This window comes from Epinephelus lanceolatus, chromosome 3, assembly GCF_041903045.1.
Source record: "Epinephelus lanceolatus isolate andai-2023 chromosome 3, ASM4190304v1, whole genome shotgun sequence".
Taxonomy (NCBI): domain Eukaryota; kingdom Metazoa; phylum Chordata; class Actinopteri; order Perciformes; family Serranidae; genus Epinephelus; species Epinephelus lanceolatus.
Genome location: NC_135736.1, coordinates 47,702,331 through 47,722,815, shown reverse-complemented (window position 1 = coordinate 47,722,815; position 20,485 = coordinate 47,702,331). Strand labels below are relative to the sequence as shown.

At 42.8% G+C, this 20,485-nt stretch overlaps 1 protein-coding gene across 2 annotated transcripts in view; it reads left to right on the top strand.

Annotated features, from left to right (window-relative positions):
• Positions 1-20,485, top strand: part of vps54 (VPS54 subunit of GARP complex) — a 31,223-nt gene that overhangs the window by 8,125 nt on the left and 2,613 nt on the right. Inside the window, exons 4-23 of one of the 2 annotated variants that reach the window (XM_033624290.2) lie at positions 2,815-2,899; positions 4,037-4,071; positions 4,172-4,303; positions 4,388-4,773; positions 6,152-6,278; positions 6,649-6,678; positions 7,826-7,933; positions 8,718-8,773; positions 9,950-10,046; positions 10,279-10,619; positions 11,001-11,130; positions 11,537-11,718; positions 13,276-13,388; positions 14,917-14,980; positions 15,140-15,245; positions 17,896-17,983; positions 18,125-18,246; positions 18,588-18,668; positions 18,773-18,880; positions 19,494-19,588. In XM_033624290.2, the coding sequence (XP_033480181.2) occupies positions 2,815-2,899; positions 4,037-4,071; positions 4,172-4,303; positions 4,388-4,773; positions 6,152-6,278; positions 6,649-6,678; positions 7,826-7,933; positions 8,718-8,773; positions 9,950-10,046; positions 10,279-10,619; positions 11,001-11,130; positions 11,537-11,718; positions 13,276-13,388; positions 14,917-14,980; positions 15,140-15,245; positions 17,896-17,983; positions 18,125-18,246; positions 18,588-18,668; positions 18,773-18,880; positions 19,494-19,588 (2,486 nt within the window). The remainder of the gene's footprint in view (positions 1-2,814; positions 2,900-4,036; positions 4,072-4,171; positions 4,304-4,387; positions 4,774-6,151; positions 6,279-6,648; positions 6,679-7,825; positions 7,934-8,717; positions 8,774-9,949; positions 10,047-10,278; positions 10,620-11,000; positions 11,131-11,536; positions 11,719-13,275; positions 13,389-14,916; positions 14,981-15,139; positions 15,246-17,895; positions 17,984-18,124; positions 18,247-18,587; positions 18,669-18,772; positions 18,881-19,493; positions 19,589-20,485) is intronic. The other variant, XM_033624291.2, reaches the window with a different exon arrangement.

The window sequence follows — 20,485 nt, the reverse complement described above, 5'->3', positions numbered from 1 at the left end:
GAACACTGCAGTCTGATTGGTCAGTAGAGGACGGTCACTCTGCTCAGGGCTGAGTTGTGTCTGGTTTTGAGGCTCATGTAACCACTGTTCATACTGTGGAGAGTTTTATTAGTAAACTGTAACTACAAAATGAAAGGATGTTTTGCTGCCTCTCACAGCAGCTGGAGTCTGAGAAAAAATAACTTCATTCACTGGGCCGACTGCCGGCGACTTTTAAGGTGGAACGTTAACTTGTAATGTTACTCAGTGCATGAGTTGATGACGTGAATCCATCAGCGCACCTTAAATTTCACTGTGACAACTTTGACCATCACTTTAGTTTTTATATGACACACACTTTTAGTAATGACTTTAAAAATATAGATTAATTTGGAGCGGATTATGTGAAGGTCATATATTCTAATCCTCACTTCCTGTGGGCTACAGCAACACTAAACCCCTGAGCTTGCCTGAGAAGGACTAAATGCACAAAGCTGCTATTTTTAAATATCCCATGAATGAAGGCTGCTTCATGTGATGTGTGATGAAACTCCTCTGAATATGTGACATAAAACACGTTAAAGTAACACCAGACTGTTTCTGCTGCTGAAGTAAAGAGTGGAAGAGTAGTTAATGACTGATGAGGTCTGTCTGACTGACACGCTACATTTATAATAACAGCAGCTGATTAACAGTGTGTGGATTATTTTACTGATAAAATATGATGTGTTTTATCCCAGTTCTCATCACACAGGTGTCTCATGTTATGTTGAGCTGCAGTGATGAATCAGAGTGTAAAAGTAGCAGCACTGTCACTGAGGATTCAAACAAACTTTGCATCATTTTAAATCCTGCTAAAATCATGTGTTTAGTGTGTAAACGATCTCTGTGTTTGTTAGGGCTGCAACGATTAGTCGACTATTAAAATAATCTTTGACTATTTCAGTACTCGACTAATCGGTTTGAGTCATTTTTCATAGGAAAGTACTATAAAAGTACCCCAAAATACTCTTATTGCAGCTTCGTATGTTCAAATATTGGCAGCTTTACACACTCTCCCATGACAGTCAACTAAAACTCTTTGGTATGAGTACGAAACAAGACATTAAATGACATCATTTTGGGGTTTGGGAGAGACAGACCGACATTTTTCAACATTTTAACACATTTTTCGATAAAATGATTAGTCAGCTAATCGAAGAAATAATGGACAGATTAGTCGCCAGTGAAAATAATCGTTAGTTGCAGCCCTAGTGTTTGTTTGGAGCTCTGTTTGAAAACCAGTGGAAACAGTGAAATGATTCTCCTGACTCTGGACTTCTGCTCGCTGATTCTTTTTTCTTCAGTGATCTGATTGGTCAGAGGTCGGGATGTTGACAGGCTTGTTAACTCCAACTCCTGCGTCGTAGTACATGCGTCTGTCCTTTCCTTACGATGACTGTGAACCAGCCAGAGCCCTAACGAGCTCATTAAGGGCTGGTAAAAGTTGTCTGAGACCTCAAATGTCTTGGGGTGCCCGAACTTCTGCACGGTGTTCCTTTTCGTTTTACTCTAATATTGTACAAAACAGAAATAAAACACTGATCCTCACCTTTAACGTCATGCCGTTTGCAGTTCATCTTCGTGTTCACTAACAAAAGGGCTGCCCAAACTTCATCATGCCACTGTAATGTTCAGATTAAATCCCATATCAAAGTATTTAACATTTTTATTGTTGACAGTATGAAAACTGGCGAGTCTGCTCTCTACTGAAATCTGTCAGGGCAGTGTTGTTCCTCCGCTTGTGCACTTTATTATTTATGATTGTGCCGTGGTTGTTGTGAAACTGTAGCGGTGCACCACAGATGAGATTTTAATGGGGAACACTTACAATATGTGACCACAGTAAAACATCAGGGAGGAGCCACGAACATGGAGGCGTCCTGCTGCTCAACTGAATGTGCCGACTGTTTCCTGTTTTATTATCAGATTAAATCATTAGACGCGTCACACGCTGGAAATGGAACAAGCCTCAGTGTTGTATGGTGGAATCTGGGACACATTTTTAATGTTGTGACGCTGTGTTCGACAACACAACACAGCAGAATCTGGAGGAGCACATAAAGTGTTTTCATCTGAATCCTTTCTGACATGTTGTGGTTTGAGTCTTGTACTGATTTGCTTTGCGCTGACATTTTTAGACCTGACAGAGTATTAGAATATCTCGAGTTTGTTTTACATTCCTCACGTCACATCCTTTTTGTGTTGTTTTAGCTGCATGTGTGTTTTCAGGTCTTCTTTTTCTCATTCTTCCTGTTTGTAGGGTCATGAAGTTTCATCACAAATCTGCTCATACAGCAGCTTTTTATTCCTTTTTGAAAACATTATTACTCAGCTTTATCTTCACGTCCTTACAGCTGTGAAAGGGAATAAACGTTTTGAAATTGGTTATAAAACTCTTCAGATAAGCCGTCTGTGGTTTTAAACTCCAGGCTGAGTTGTTTATGAACTTTGTCATCTGAACCGACTTCTTTTCGTTCCTGTAAGAGCTGTCGAGTTCTTAGAAATGTCACCATCGACATGTCATTGTCACATCGTGTTCATTTCCCCCTTCAGGTTTCAGGGTGATGTGTTGGAGACGATAAAACAATGAGATTGAAGAACAGCTGTCAGACTTTCCCCTGATACTTCCTTATTCCTGTGGCGTGCTGCTTGTAACTGTGGCCTTTGGAAACTTTCCTCTTTGTCATTGAGCGCCACCCTCGGGCCAAACACGCCAAAGTGCGGCTGCAGATGTTGAGTTTCAATCAGAATGATCCTGAAGCTTTTTTGTGTTTTCTGTGTTTTTATTTTTAGAGGGAAAGAATCCACGAGCGCTGCAAGACGATCTGTCCCAACAAAGACGACGTGGACGCTGTCTCCAGTATCACCACCAACCACGGTATGAATTATTAACCAGCTGCTGCTGCAGGACGCTCCCTGACCGCCTCCGCTCCAGTCCATAAAATGACCCACACACATGCACAAACCTCCCACCACCAGTGTCGTGCTCCTCTGCAGCGGGACACCCCTGATAGGGCTGCAACTAACAGTTATTTTCATTGTTGATTAATCTGTGGATTATTTTCTCGATCATGTCATCAGTAGTTTAGCATATAAAATGTCAGAATATGGTAAAAAAAAAATGTTGATCTGTGTTTCCTTAGCTCGAGATGACGTCCTCAAATTCCTTATTTTGTCCGCACTTCCTGTCACAGAGGACAGAAACCAGAAAATATTCACATTTAAGAAGCTGGAATCAGACAATTTTTACTTTTTCCTTTAGTAAATAAATCAAACTGATTAATAATCAAATTAGTTTGCTAAATTCAGATTGATGTAGAACTCAAAGATGCACTTGAGTTGCTCTGAGTTGTAACCGTGGAAACCCTGACAGGAAATGGCACTTGTAATAAACATCAGATATGATCTGGTTTCGAGGTTTTGAGATGAGTAATGTGACAGTAGGTTGTTTCTGACTGTTGGCACTTTGCACAGACAGATAGTTTCATTATCTCCCTTTAATTTAGGGCAGCAACTATAATTATTTCATTGTTGATTAACTTGCTTATTATCTTCTTGATTCATTTTTTTGTCAGTAAAATGTCAGAAAATAGTGGAACATGCCGTGCTGTGTAATTTCCCAGACCAAGGTAGAGCTGCTCCCAATGAGGCGTTTTCCTAGTCGACCAATAGTCGTCGCTTCACTGTGACATCATAACGTTCTACATAAAACACTTCTCTGTCCAATACTCAGCGTCATATCTCAGGAACAGAAGAGGAGACATTTGGTCAGATACTGAATTGGTGACTCCAATCTTGAAACTGTGCTGGTTGTATAGATCTGTGTGTGAAGCATCCATGTTTTCACTGACATGGATGGAGACTGTCAGAGAAAAAGGCGAACAACCGCAGGGCGATAATTCTGGTTATTTATGTATCATTCAACTTTGTTTGTTTATCATGTAAAATGAGCTAAAGCACAACTGACTAATCAAACGATGACGAGAGACTGATTCAGAACTTTTGTTGTTCCTAGATAAATCCAGAGCTGAGCTGGAACAAGTCCCGAAGGTAACACGTCTACTTTATTCTGTTTTTATTGGATCAGAGTTGAGGAAACTAATATTTCTGCTCAGAAACCTGATTTTTATTAACTGAAACTTATTTGCAGATCTTCATGAAGCCTGAGTTTGCTCTGGAGGACCCGGCCACCTTCAACACCGTCCTGCCCTGGTCGCACTTCAACAGTGCCGGTGGGAAGAGCAGCAGAGACGTGGCGTCCTCCAAACTGCTGCAGGAGAAGGTGAACTCTCTCAGAACACACATCACAGGCTTTTCTAAGACACGTAAACATAAGGTTAAACTCTGTGTCTCTGCCTTCCCGCAGCTGAGTCACTACCTGGACGTGGTGGAGGTGAGCATTGCCCGGCAGATCTCGCTGCGCTCCGAGGCGTTCTTCCACGCCATGTCCTCGCAGCACGAGCTGCAGGACCGGCTGCAGGAAACACAGCGGGCCGTGGCCGTCCTGCGGGGCCGAACTGCCGCCATCGACAGGGTCATGTGCCAGGGGCCTCTACAGGCCCTCCGCACCGCCCTGACCCGCAACAACTGCGTAAAGCTGCACAACAAACTGAAGTTAATGGCCGCGGTGCATCAGACGCAGCCCACCGTGCAGCTGCTGCTCTCCACATCTGAGTTCGTTGGAGCGTTGGAGCTCATCTCCACCACCAAGGAGGTGCTGCAGCAGGAGCTGCAGGGAATCCACAGCTTCAGGTGAGTGAGCAGGTGTCTGTGTTCATGCTCTACAAACAGCCATTGTACCCAGTGTGTGTGGATGTTAATGTAAGCTGAACATTTTCAGCCACTGCAGATTTGTCTTTGCCTCAACTGAAGCAGCCCAGCACTCATTTATCCTCCCTTTACATACACTTAAATTTCAAACCATGTTACCATCACTGACCACATATGTGTTCTTCACATTGGCATAGATCCATCCACTAGAGGGCAGCGGTCTTACATGGACCTCCACTTTTCTTTGGCTCCTCTCCAGTTCACATTTAATGCCTGTCCAGTCTCCTCCCAGCTATTTGCCCCTGTGCATGGCGTCATATAGATGTTAAAATCTCTGACCAACTTGCATAACCTCTCCTCAAAAAATAGCTTTGTCTGTATAAGGTCCTCGTCGTGTCATATGGTCGTGTCTCGTTTGAACTGTTGGCTATACTGCTCATATGATTTCCTGTGGTCCCGCTCTGTTTCATCTGTATCCGTGAGCTTTCAGAAAACATGCACGAATACGGATGACAAGAACGCAGGCTACGGACAGAAGGCTCCGTCTGTGTCTGGATATGTATCTAAAGTTGAGCCTTTACAACAAACTCACATTTATGTGTGTGTGTGTTGTGTGTTTCCACTGACTTTGTGTTCAGGCTGAAAATCCGTCGACCGCCTGATCACACCACGAAAAGGCTCTGTGAAATTCATTTGCCTGTTGCAAAATAAATACAAAGAGGAAGTCTCTTCCTGAGTTGCTGCTCTTTCAGCAGAGCCTGATAATATAAGACTGAGTGTTGTAACATTTTAAATACAAGTGCAGTGCCCGTTGAAATCCTGCCTGATCAGAACAGGAACTAGAACTGCTCGGCCTGTGGTGTTGCTGCTGGAAGCTTCCTCGACAACGCTCATCCAGACACCTTCACACTCAACACCTTACGAGCAGTACACCTGGGTTCACACAACCAAATTTGAATTCATTGTGGAGGAAAATAAAGAACAATTGGAACCCTTGATTCGTCCAAGTCTGCTTTTATTTTTAGTCATGTTTCAGCTGTCATAATTTGTGCAGTCTTTTTATGGCAACAGTGAGATTTAAGTCTATTTTTAATCAAAGACAGACGAGCATAGATGAGAGCATCATGAGGCTGAATCTTCACAGCAGAAGATGATGAGCGCAGTGACAGGCGGGTTTGCTGTTTAGCAATAATCATAATACTATCCAGGTTTTTAAAAGAGATCTAGTCACAGTCACAATAAATCAAAGACGATCATCAAGTAATTTAATGTGAGTCTTTAAAGCCTCCGTACAGGAAGTTGTGGAAATACTGCTCACTGTCTGACCGTCTGTGTGTGTTTCTGTCCACCTGTCCCTCAGACATCTGGGCTCGCAGCTGTGCGAGCTGGAGAAGCTGATCGATAAGATGATGGTGGAGGATTTCAGCATGTACGCACGCAGCGACCTGAACCGCAGCCTGAGGGACGAGCCACAGGTCCTCGAGAAGGTCTGAACACACTCCTCCATCACCTCCAAACCATTCATTCATTCATTCATCCCTGAGTCTGTCACCTTTTATAGTTAAACCCTCTTCACACAGTATTTACCCCAGTGCCTGATGGGAACTATAACTCTGAAGCTTGTCATAAATATAAGAACACAACTAGACAAATGTGGATCAGCCACAGGTGAAAGAAATCAGCTGAGGGGAGTTATGTCACGTGACACAAAGGATGGGAGTTATTTAAAATCAGTAAATGTGGAGTGGAATTTGTTGACAAAAAGACAGATTTCCAACAATCACATTTACTCAGAGAGACGCCTCTCAGCACTGATGTGAACTGTTGTGTGTTTAACGGATGCTGTGCCCATCACAGGTCCACCAGCCAAACGCTGCCTCACAGAAGGTGGGACACACACACACACACAAACACACACACACGAAAATCCCATCAAAATCATGCCTGCTGCTGAAATCAGTCTCGTTGTTGCAGTGTGAGTCAGTGATCCATCAAATCCTGAATATAAGTAATTATTTGAGTGTTTGTTTTAACGTGCTTGGAGCGCCAGGTGGGAAGAGTTAGTGTTTTCAGGAGGATTCAGATGGTGTCAAGTAGCTCATCAAGCTCCAGAACACTCATTAAACAACTTAGAGGTTTCTGTGGAAGCTGATTTCTGCCAGTGTGATGAAACAAAAGATTCTGTAAGTCGTTACAATGAGAAACCTTCTGGAAGAATAATGACAAGGGGCAGCGCAACTGTCGCAGTCGTCAGTTTCACAGCTAGCGGCCACGTTTTGTAAGAAGCAAATGTATTGTCAGCCACCTCTGCACCCATGGGCGTGTTTCACACCTCGTTTCCACTTATGGCTTCCACAGAGTTTCTAATTATGAGTTAACATTTGTACCCATGTGGTGAATCTGTCTGATCTCCAAGCAGGTTAAATAAACCCTCTGAGTGTGAGTTAAATGTGTTTTACTTTAATTCATTCTGAAGGATGATCTTTGAGTTTGGGTTGGGCTCTCCTTTTTTTAAATTTTTAATTTACTATATATTAATATTTATTTTCAGTCGAATCATACAGTGATAAAGTAAGGATTTTAATGTTGTAGTGCAAAATGAATGTTTGCATCAAATACTGTTGAAAAAAATCTTCGTTAAACAACTCATTTAATCCTTAATTTAATCAGGTCTGATTATTTACAGCTGGTTATGTTTTTGTGTCTCTTTTGCAATTTAAAAATTCATCCTGTGTGTTTTAGATACCGTCAGTGTAAATGAGGATTTAAAGGCAAATAAAGATTTTTGTTTAAAATGGATGAAATGTTATTTTAGATAATCATGGTGTCAATATCTAGACAATAATCATGAATTATGGAATTGTCGTTTGTGATCTCAGCTTGTGGAAGAAATCTTAATTTATGTATAATCTAATTAAATTTCTTGTCGTGTGAAACGCTGCTGATCGAGTTTGACATTTGTTTGTTTGCACAAATTTGGAATCTATTGTTGAGGAATTGTTATTTTTTGCTGTTATTTCTGTGTGTGTTTCAGGAGCGTCTGGAGTCTCTGGTGTTCGGCCTGCTGCGGCAGAGGAAGCTGGACTTTCTGGACATTTACAGCGATGAGATGATCATGGCTGCGAAGGCCATCGTCTCTCAGGTACAACAGCTGACAGCGACTGTGTGCTGCTGCTTAACCTGCAGATCAGTCATCAAACATTCAGTTGTTATTAGGGCCAACAGTCAACCAACCAACCAACCAACCAACAGTCCTCATCAGGGTCCATCAGTGGACTAGTCTCCTGCATGTTTCTGATATGAATGTAATGATTAAATGATATATTTTGGTGGTTTGAGTTGAAGGTGTGAGAAAGAATAGTATCAGTAACATTGTTAACACTGTGCTACATTACAGAGAAATACAAACCGTACTAATGAACCTTCATTAATATAGGCCTATATTTTATCTCCAAGTGCACGTCACACACTGAGCGAGCCGCCTGTTAATGACGCTGTGGGCTAATGGGCATGTAGCTACTTCCATGTTTCAGATGATACGTCATGTTTGTAGTCGACCAATGAAGATGAGTTTACATATCACCTTGGGTTCGTCCTTCACCTTCTCAAAATGATCCCACACTTTGGATTTCCTGCCCGACATGTTATTAACTAGCCTGTGGAATAACCGCAGGTACCAGCCCTGGAAATTAACCTGACTCCTGTCTGACTGCTGAGCGTGGACACTTCCTGTGTCTGTCCTTTCAAAGTAAACTCCCACATGGTCCAGTCACATAGGTTTGGATTTATTTTGACAAGGCGCAGCTCATAATAGTTTCCCGTTTACCTAATTGGTTGACTACCGTTTGGTCGACTGTTCGGGGGGGCAGTCCTGTTTATTAGGTAATGACATAACTCTCCTCATCTGTCGTGTTTGTGTTTTTCAGTGTGTGGCAGAAAATGTTTTGCACATAGAAGAAATTGACACTGAAGTCGTCACTAAGTAAGTAAGAAATGTGAATGTAAGCTGATTGAAAGGGTGACACTCTGCTAACTGTCATATACTGTGATCACATATTGGTTTTATTACTTTACTGTGGCATTTACAAATTGAACTACATCAGTGTGACCTGGATTTGTCACATATTGCTGGACATCATAGACTATGAACTTCTTTTTAAATGTATTATATCATGATATAGATCAATATTGTGGTTTAAATTCACAGTTACATGTCGCCTGTATTGCCTTCTCTAGAGTACAGTTGTTTATTTTTAGTGAGTTTATTATTCTAACAGGAATTCTCTGTTTTTTTTTAATGATAACAGTAATAACTTTAAAAGCGCTATATAAATGAAGTTAAAGCTCAAAGAGCTAAAAGTGATTAACTTTAGATAAGATGTGTGATTAATTCAGAGGTGAATCATTCAGCACTGACATTTAAGGTCATCACTTTAAACTTTGTGAGGAATCAGGACTGTTGAGTCTCATAAATGGAAGGTAGATAATGTTCCCAGGAGGCCACTTACTGGTTTCCGCACGACCCCTAACAGCGGTTAAGGAAAATGAATGAATGTATCAGTGTGTTGTGTGCACTCATTTCCTAATAAGGAGGCAAACTAGCTAAAAAATGGAATTTAATTCAGTTTAATTTAAGAAATCTTCACAGGGAACCTGTTTGTTGCTATTTTTATGTGGGAATTGTTAGTGTGTGACACATCACAGGCCCTGATTGGCAGCCAGTGTGAGGGATGATAACATTTAAAGGAGAAAGCTGTGAGTTGGTCAAATTACAACAAAGCACCAGCGACGACGACCTACTGCTGAATAAAAGAGAAAAAACTGTCAGCAGACAGAATCATGAAAGCTGTCTTACCTTTTCTTATTTTTATCATGTTATGTCATGATAAGAGTGATGACACATGTTCTAGAAGCTGTTGTGCACAGATATAAACACAGGTGCATTGAGATTTTGGCGTGCCCTTTGGTGTGCCTCGGGGACAAAAAGTTTGTAAACCACTGGTCTAGGAATAAAAGCATCGGATCAGGACTCTGTATCGGCAGATAAATGACTCATTTATCAATAAAGGTGACTGGGACATCTCTAATTATGATATAGAAATGACTCTCATGTCACAGGATGTCTTTGACTTTATATAAAATGTGTGTGTGTCTTAAGGCTAGCTGACCAGATGCGTCTGATGACGTTCCCTCAGTGGTTTGAGCTGCTGAAAACCGTCTTTGAGAGTTTCCTTCTCTTCCTGCAGAGGATCAAGGTGAGTTAAATGTCTCAGCTACAGAAAATGATCCCGCGTGATTGACTCATCTCATTCAGTCAGTGTTCAGAGGAAGGCTCAGGTATCATAGATGTGGTAATAAAAGAAATGTAAATGTAACAGACTAATCGATGAGCAGAGGTCTACGTAGAAGATTATTCAAGCGCTTAACCGGCTCAGGTGTCATCAAAACATGACTGGATGCATCTTTTATTTCCCATCTGTCTCCCAGGCCACTCTGAGTGTGGTTAAAAACGTGGTTCTGGAGGTTCTGGCATCAAACCAGAAGAACCGGCTCCTGGAGGAGGTCGGGTCCGGAGCTTCAGTCCAGGAGGCTCCCCACGGCACGTCGCTCCTGCAGGGGGAGGCCGAGCTGGCCTACCTCACCCACGAGGGTCTGTTCATCAGCGACGCTCTGAACGACGCGCAGCAGCAGCAGCAGCAGCAGCAGACGGTCCAGGATCAGAGCTCCACTGTGGGCTCCAGGATCCAGCCGAGTCGGGCGGAGGCAGCCAGCAGCGACTCTGCGTCCGGGACATCAGAGACCTCCGTCAGCAGGGAGCAGAGCTTCATGTACGTCACTCTGCTTTACCTTCAGCAGTAACGAGCTTTGTTGGGGTTCAGTTTTGTTCGTTCTGTAACTCTGACAGAAAACATGTTGACACAGATTGCTCAGATGATGACGTGGTTATGAGCAACTTTTATATTTTGACCAGTAACTCCCTCGAGGCTTGGAATTCAGTAATGTTTTCAAGTTCAAATTGGTGACCCTAAATTGTCCGTAGGTGTGAATGTGAGTGTGAATGGTTGTCTGTCTCTGTGTGTCAGCCCTGTGATAGTCTGGTGACCTGTCCAGGGTGAACCCTGTGTTAATGACGTGATCATTTTAAGATGGCAGGTGAAGTTTTCATGTGTTTTGTCTATAAATGTGTCAGTGTGTGTGTTTTTGTTCAGGTCTGGTGAGAACATGATGCCCACTGATCTGGAACTGAACCGTGTGATCAATAACATCCAGGAGCTGCTTTACAACGCGTCCGATGTCAGCCACGACCGCTGTGTCAAAGTCCTCACAGCCAGAGCCAAGGTACGATATAAACACCACCTCTCAGTAATCAGCTCACATCAGACACTAATGACGACATTATTATCGCATAAGGTAATTATCTTATATATGAAGTTTATTTCCTAATGTCTGTATATGAAATGAGCCAACACCGAACTGCTTAATTCAAATGTCAGAAACTAAATAGGTGCACTCAGGATCACATCAATGCAGAAAGGTGAAGTTAAACAACAGCAGCCTAAACAGTGTGTGTCCACGTCTCTCATGATGCTCCAGTTTGTTTCATTTTTGCAGAGGTCGATATTCTCATGTTTGTTTTGCGAAGAGGAAAACTCACTGAATTCAGCAAAACTTATTCAAACCTAGAAGTGTTTTCATAAATGTTAAGATTTGGTTTGACCTCTGGTATCGTCTCTGTCTCCAACAGGACGGCTCTCTGGAGCGTCTCAGCTCGGCGGAGTTCGTGTGCCTCTCTCAGGCCGTGGAGGGTTTCGTCAGGGACACCGAGGAGCTGTGCGGCAGGCGCAGCGTCTCCCTGAGGGGGGCGCTGCAGAGCCAGGCCAACCGCTTCGTCCACCGCTTCCACGAAGAGCGCAAGACCAAACTCAGGTTACCTGCAGCTCAAATATGAAGTACACAAATGTGGAAGATAAACCCTGTACATGAACTTGACTACATACACTAGAACTAAGGGAGTTTACATTTCTACTGCTCGTATCAGGAGGGGAGAGGAAGAAGAAACAGTCGTGGAGTTTTACAAAGTCTGCTCTTAATATGGTTATAATTTGATCAATTTATTGCAGATTTAATTGAATATGTTCTTTTGGATCCTTGAAGAGAAGGTCAACTTTTCCATTTTAAATATTTCTAAAATTATTACATACGTATCTTCCAAAGTAGGTGGTGCTGGGTTTAGCTGTTTTATAGTGACTGATTTCTTACTTGCAGCCAAGTTGGCCTGCAGCAGCTTTGTGTCTCTCCTCTGTTTCAAAAACACAACGTGACCCAGATAAAGAGTCTCCAAGTTCAGAGATACTTGAGTCTAAGGGTGCTCTCTTACTGTTTGGTTCAGTTCAGTCAAACTCAAGTTGGTTTGCCCCTCAGTGTGGTTCGTTTGGGGGCAGGTGTGAAGACAGCAATCACACTCAAGTGTGAACACACCAAAACAACCAGACCGAGACCTTCTTGAAGAGGTGGTCTCAGTCCGGTTCCAAAGGAACTCTGGTGCGGTTGGTTTGTGGTGAGAAGGTGTTGCGACCTGGATGTGAAGCAACTGCAGTCACATGACACATTGTTTGGGTTAAACATGAGCATGTTACAGTCCTGGAGGATTATTAATGTGCACCTCCTCCTGTACTGCCTTAATATGCACATTCAGCACATCCAATGCATCAAAACATTGTTTTCTAGTTGGAGCCGCGCCTCGTTTTCAAACTGTATGCTTTGACTAAAATGAACAATGACAGCAATATAGTCCACGATGAGCAGCGCTAAAATCAACCTGCGTAGTTGTCCCTCCATTGTGACATTAGAAAGTGTCACATTTATCTTGCAAGTGTACTCTTCTTCAACGTTTGCTTTACTTCCTGGATTTTTCCCACATGGAAATTCTGACCAATCAAGAGCAGCTTTCTCACACAAGGCATTTGATCTGGTCCTCTTGTAAATGCTGCCGTGAGAACACCAACCAACTCTAGGCAATTATACAACTTTGGAACAACATGAGTCCCTGATTCAGACCAGAGGAGACGACTCTAGGGCTGACAGCAGCCTGAGACACAAACTCAATTTGGGACAATCCCAAGAAAACATCCAGTATTATTAACTCTTTGTTCTTCGGGCAACAATCTGAATTTGTAAAGTCACTAAAGCTGTCATATAAATGTTGTGAAATAGAATCAGAAAGTGACGTGAGAAGAAAATACTCAAGTCAAGTACAAGTCCTGCATATTTGTACTTAAGTACAGTGCTTGAGTAAATGTACTTGGCTACATTCAATCACTGAAGTTTATATCGGTATCAAACATGAAAAGGTTGAGGAGTGTTCATATGATTTAGTTCCTGCTTTTATAATGTTGAGTTTAACTTTTTAAACTCTTCCAGTTCTTTGTTTTGCAGTGTCGGCTCTGTTTGTGTGTCCTGATGTTGTTTGTCGTTTATTTGCAGCCTCCTCCTGGATAACGAGCGCTGGAAGCAGGCGGAGGTTCCTGCTGAGTTTCAGGATCTTGTGAACTCCATTGCTGATGGAAGAATAACACTACCAGAGCGCAAAATCCCAGGTGACCAAAAAACACCAAAACCTTTAACACATACCAGCTTCAAAAGCCCCTCTGCTTCTGCTTCACATTGTTTCTAATGCATCAACAACACCTCCAAAAACCTCCCAAAACTGTAATAACAGAAGTTACTGGAACTGGCTGATAATCATTTTACTATAAAACACTTACACACATGGGTGATGTGGATGTTATCATACTCTATAACATCACACTTCATGATTTCCTTTTTCGGCACAATCCATGCTTGTGCTAATTTATAGTTTACAGTTTGCATGGTCGTAGTTTAGTGTCTGAGCGTGCTCGTCTTCTTTTCAGCTGCAGCTGAGCTTCAGGGACAAACTGTCCTCACCAAAATGTCTGACTGTTCAGTAGGAATGGGAACATTAAGGTTTTAACAATACTACTACTCTTACATGTCCTTATCGATCCGGTACTTTTAACGGTGCTCTTATCGGTTCTTTTGGATTTTTTAAGAGAAAAAAGTTAAACAAACTAAGAACAGAATCAACATTGCTTTATTTTCTATGTATGTTAGTACAGTATATAAATTAATATTCTGCAACAACATTGTTTTGAAGTCAATATCACAGATCACAGCAGACAAGGAAAAACTCCCCAGAAATCCCTTTAACGAGAGAAAAATGGCAGACACCTCAGCAACCTGAATGAACCACTGTTCTAGACTATAACATACCCATTTTGCGCCCTCCGCCATCGTCACTGAGAGCATGGTGTGACGCAGAGTGGCAGACGTGGCCCTGCCCTACGCACATGCAGCAGGCTGTAAGGCTGCGACACAGAGAGCTCTCCTCTGGGTTGAACAGCAGAAATGCATCATGAATGTCTTCATCTTACTGCAAATTAGAAACAGAGTTGGTGAGATAAAAACTGTACAAGATAATGTTTATGTGACCTAAATGAACAAGAAATATCTCTTATAAACTAGCAGAACTGTTAACGTTGGAGCTTATCGATACTACGGTCTTCAACAATTCGGCCTCAGGGCCCGTTATACCGGATCTCATTCCCATCCCTACTGTTCAGTGGACAAAAAAGGATTTCAGGAGGAAGTTAGCTACGGCTACATGTCTAAAAACAGTGCAACAGCACATGTCCTTTTTCAATAAAGCTTTATTCAGCCAAAAAGGAACTGGTGATCTTCAACAGCTCTGACACATAAAGTTTTAGATGTGGGTGTTCTGATTGGCTGCTTGTTGTGTTGACACAAAGGGACTCTGCATTGAAGGATGCAAGATGTTGTTGTGGACATGGACGTGTATCCGTCTGTCAGATAGAGGACAGAAAGTGCTCCATAAATACTTAATACAACATCGTGGGTGTGGATCAGCTCCCATTTGACCTTCACTCTGATAAAAGACAGGAAATATGAGCTGTGATCAATAATCTGTTTGGGAATCATTTATGATAATCATCTGAGAGACGTCACTTCTCAGAGCAAACAGAGCTCCGTTAATGTATGTGAAGATTTGAAGACTTCAGCTGTGACATGTTGACTTCCTGTGTGCAGGTCCAGAGGACAGGAAGCCCACCGAGTTCCTGCTCGTCAACGGGCAGAAATACGCTGTCGTCGGGTACGTGACCTCCTACAGCCACAGATGGAACATTCCTGATGTAACACAGCAGTTAAACCAAAGCACACAGTACTGTTAATGTAGGACGATAAAAGACGGCAGGACACTGACCTGTGAGGAGTTTGTTTGTGACCATCGTCTCTTTGTTTTTGTTTTCAGGACAGTTCTGCTGCTGATCCGGATCTTTCTGGAATACTGTCAGTGTGTTAACGACATCCCATCCATCGCCACCGACATGCTGACACGTCTGTCGGACCTCCTCAAGGTCAGAACCACCTCGAACCCTCAGACCACATCGTGTTCAGTTAGCAGTTAGCTGGTCATGAAGTGTTACGTTAAAGAGTGGAGGTTAAGGGTAGGATGAGGGTGATGGGAAGGGTGAGCTCTTGTTGCTTAAAAAGTAAATGACGTTTTCATATAATGTGAATTATAAAGTTCATTAATGCTACATTTGGTCTCATTTATTCATGACAGCATTGTAGCAGGGTCAGGGTTGGGATCCGGATCCGGTTCTTTTTTGGAACTGGGTCCAAAGTTCCGGTTCCGGAACCGGTTCCATCACATTTGGAGTAATGGTTCCTGCAAATGGTTCCTAGATTGTAAAAAAAAAAAAAAAAAACAACGTCACATGCATTTCCATTAGAGTGCGGCACGGGCCGCATATTTCTGTCCGAACCCGACCGAGCCCAACATTATTTAATGACTAAAGCACTGAGTTTGTGTCACACAGTTGTCATGGTTACAGGCTATTTAACAGGCCGGGCGTGCGCCGTGGGTGCTCAGCAGAGAGGGAGACCTCCGTGTTTGAGACGGGAGTGGGCGGCGGGAGGTCCGACGCTTCCAGCGAGGGGAGAGGGAGAAATATAACAAAATAAGATAAAATAGGAGACACCTGTCTCCCTCTTTTATTTAATTTTCAGTGTTTAATCAAGGCGGGGGCGGGCGGCGGGAGGTCCGTGGCTTCCAGCGAGGGGAGCGGTAGAAACAAACAGCCAATGTGTGTGTGTGTGTGTGTTCTGTTCAGGTGTTGTCACGTAAATAACAGTGGCCAAGCATGAATGCATATAAGTATTTTTTACTGCATTGCTGTGGTTAATTTGAGGTAATAGTGTTACTGTAGAAATCAGAATCACTTTTTGTTGTTATATATTCTCAGGGAGATGATACAGGCTCTAAATCTTGTATCAGAGGAGGCTGCAGTTTGTAGCAGCATGTCGTGTTCGGACTCTGTCTGCAGCTATACATGTCTCAAACCCACGGACGCTGCAGCAGGGTCGTAGCCTTTGTACACGCCCACACCGTCATCAGCAGCTGTTTCTAAACTTCTCACTTTTAAAATTTAACATTTAGATTTTTAAGCTGTAGAAATGCTGCAGACTGAATCAAAACAATGGGCACAGCCATGATGAGTTTTTTCATCTCAGGATTCACACGGTCATAGAAAACCTGGAAAGGTCAGTCTCATTTTCCAGGCCTGGACAAGTCGTGCAATTTTGTTGTGTGTAATGAAATAAATTGTTAGAGCAATCTTCCAGGTATAACTCTCCACGTCATGTAACATTACAGCGAATTTATTTTCTGTAAGTTAGCTGGTGACATAACGTGGCGCTAATATGCGTCAGCTAAGAGCTGCACGATACATCGTTTCAGCATCGACATTGTAATGTGAGCAAACAAATTATTCGATGCCTGATACAAATGGAAAACTTTAATGGTTCTTATTTTCCATGACTAATACCGGCCAAGCCTTCCGCTTTTAGATGTTACATGTGTGTGACGTAGCGTGGCGCCGTTTGTTAAGGGAAGCGTGACCAAACACTGAACAAGACTCTTTTAGGTGACCAAAACATTACAGGTGACTTTCATGAACAGGAAACATGCTGAAATAGCAACAGCTACGGCTACACCTATACTCTGAATCTGTGGTTACACCATGGTTACGTTACCTGACTGACGTTGCTATGGTAGCCACTTGTCAATCAACCACCCCTAAGTGTCACTCAGAGTAATCATGCTCTTAATTATGCATAACTTTAAGCCTTAATAAAATGTAAACAGCTGAGTTATATAAAAATTCAGCCCCTGTACAGTTGTCAGAAATGTTAACTTTATCTGTAGAGACCAAAACAGTTTTGTGTACCAGGCTGTAAACATGTTTAGGGGGAGACAACATGTGTGTCGGCTTCGTCGAGTGTAACAAGTGCAGCTGATGCTGGTATATGACAGCAAAAAGACGGGAACCTTGACACTTAAGAGGCACATGACGAAGGCTTGCCATGGAAAGAAAGACGAGAGTCAGTCTTCAATGTCCACGTTTGTATCCTTTGAAAAACGTCGGGTTTAAACCGGGCTCGGGCTCATAATTACAATCAAAGGGCCGGGCCGGGCTCGGACAGAGCATGGGTGGGGTCGGGCTGGATTTTTTGGCTCCGATCTAAGCTCTAATCTCTGGACCATCATTGAAGCTGGAGAGTGACTGCAATGGAATATAGCGAGACGTTCTGCTGTGAAAAATCACCCAATAAAAGCTTCTTAACACAACGGGACACGTTCCAGCAGGAATATGATCTGAAGTTGGGGAAAAATTTACAACATCAGCATCCAAGATTACATGTTTCTGTGACGTTAGCATGTAGCTACATGTAGCAGTGTATGTGATGTAAACACTTGCAACAAAACTGTCACAAGCTGATGTCATTACTGACACCAGAGTTGAAAAAAAACTGTTAGAAACAGAGCATTGAAGCCTGAGGTTTTCACAGGGATTGTTTTTTTATACCTTCACCTTATTATCTGTAACTGTGGCCATGTTTAATATGATCCTCCAACACTGTAACATTATACATGTGACAGTAAATAAGGGAAAGCATAACAGGTCCTGTTTAAATTATCACCGTGTTTTTGTGTTTCTGCAGCACTTCAACTCTCGGAGTTGCCAGCTGGTTCTGGGAGCCGGAGCTCTGCAGGTCGTCGGCCTGAAGACCATCACCACCAAAAACCTCGGTATGACCAGCTGCACACACCAGTCACGTTGCTTTTAAGGCTTGTTTATCTGAAAATGAAGATGCTCAGTTTGTCACTCAGCCACAAACACAAGTGTTGCGTTTGCTGTCTAATATTCAGACTCCATCTGTGTGTTTGCAGCGTTAGCTTCCCGCTGCCTGCAGCTCGTGGTTCACTACATTCCTATCATCAGAGCTCATTTTGAGACCAAACTGCAGCCCAAACAGTTCAGCGTCCTCAGACACTTCGACCACATCACCAAGGTAAAGCACAGAAATAGATGTACACTTATACACACACGGTGACTTTACTGTTTCCTTACGTCTCTTCATTCAACATTAAAAACAAGAAGAAGTGTTCGCATCAGATTTGTGACGATGACTTTTACAGCTGATCCAAGAGAGTTTTTGAAGAGTTTATTTAGCTCAAGAAGGAGAAGAATTTTCTCAACACATGAAGGAACACGTTCCCTCTGAGATGTAGTGGAGTAGAAGTATTAAGTAGCGTGAAATGAAAATTTAATTGTGAACATTTCATCTCTCTGCTTTGAGTCATTGTGGTAAACTGTTGTGGCCCGTGTTGCTGAGGCTGTTATATTTTGCAGGACTACAACGATCACATAGCAGAGATATCTGCTAAGCTGGTGGCCATCATGGACAGTCTGTTTGAGAAGGTTTTATCTAAGGTGAGATCAGGTGTTCTGCACGTCAGCTTTCAGTTTGATCACTGAACACATGTTGATGCTGATCTGTCAGGACGTATTTGTTGTTGTTGTTGTTGTTTACTCAGTATGAAGTGAAGGCTCCCATGCCCTCGGCCTGCTTCAGAAACGTCTGCAAACAGATGGCGAAGATGCATGAAGCCATATCTGAACTTCTACCTGAAGAGCAGACGCAGGTGAGACTCAACACAACTCACCCCTCTGTTGTTATTGTAATGCATCATGGTTTGTTTTTGTGTGTGTGTGTGTGTGTGTGTGTGTTCCGAAGCCTGTACGACGAAGCAGGATTTGAAGTTAACAACGTAACTTCACCTACTGTGAAACTGATTCACCAGCATAAATCAGTCTGTATGTTTACATGACATTAGAGAAAATGGATTTATTGTGCATGCTGACTAAAACCGGACTTTTAAAATATCTGTAGGCATGTTGACACTTTGAGAAATTTGATTTAGTACTATTGCAGTGGGACTAACACACCCAGATAATGTGCATGTATACAGTCAGTCAGACCCAAACTGGCTGAGGCGCTCTGAGCATGCTCCACAAGTTAGCTACGGCTAACTTGTTTGTCCATTGTTTGGTCTGTGACGTAATAGGTCAACAGGAAAAAGGTAACCAGCTTCATGATACCCGTTGTCTGACAGTCAGTGTTAGGCTTACTGAAGCCAGATAACGAGAAGATATGTTAGGTATGTTGAACTGGCTTCGTAGTACCGGCCTCTGATGTGCAGCTGTGTGAACATAAATCTGCTGCAGGCTCACACAGAGGTGTGTTTTCCTGTACAGATGTTGTTTCTGAGGATTAATGCCAGTTATAAGATGCACCTGAAGAGGCAGCTGGCTCGACTGGGGGTCGTTAATGATGGAGGACCACAGCACGGGTAAATGACACACACACACACACACGGCTCATAACTAAAGTCACACTTAAAGATAATGACTGACAACTTCCTGGTCCACTGAGAGGAGAATTCAAGTCTCATCGACTGAGGTATTTTTAAAGAATGTATTTTTCACTCTGTCTTCACATCTTCCTGTTTTAATTCATGTCAACACACACAGCTGTTTGTGGCCGGAGAAGATAAACTGACCAACATCTACGAATAGTTTAAGGGTCGCGTCAAATATGAACTCAGTTTCCTGCTCGTTGTCTCTGTAAACTGCTTTTGGAGTTTTTAAGCCCAGTTCAGACCAAAGATTCACAATGATATTAAAACCGTTTTAGATCGTTGCAGAGAAAAGTGTCAGCAGTGTGAAATGGCCGGCTCGACTCAAGCCGGCTGATGGTGTCACCTGACACTCAGCTGGTCAAATGGCCGGCGGCTGGTTTTAAAGCACGTCCCCTGTTTCAACAGCCAATCAGCTTGTTGTGAAGTCCGCTGGTCAAGTCAGAATGACCGCAGATGGCGCGTTGGCTTGCTGCAGCAGGTGCTCCGTCCCCACAGAGCCCTCTGGTTCCGTCCTCACGGTGTGCCGGTGTCAGACGGTGGGTCGCTGCCTTGGCGCTGGTTATTTATATTATTGTGGCGTATTGATTATGAATACAGTCCATCTGATGCTGATCTTGAAGGCTGAAATCAGCTGTGATGAAATGAACCAGACTCTCATTTTTGAGTTCTCCGTGATTGCGAGAAAAGAAAATGTTTTCTCGTGATAAATAATGTCGTTACTTTGAGAAATTAGACTTTTGTTTTCCCGAAAACCAACTTAAAATCGACCTGTTGTCATTAAAAAATGAGCTGTTACCTCGATAGCAAAAATAATTCCGGCATTAACAA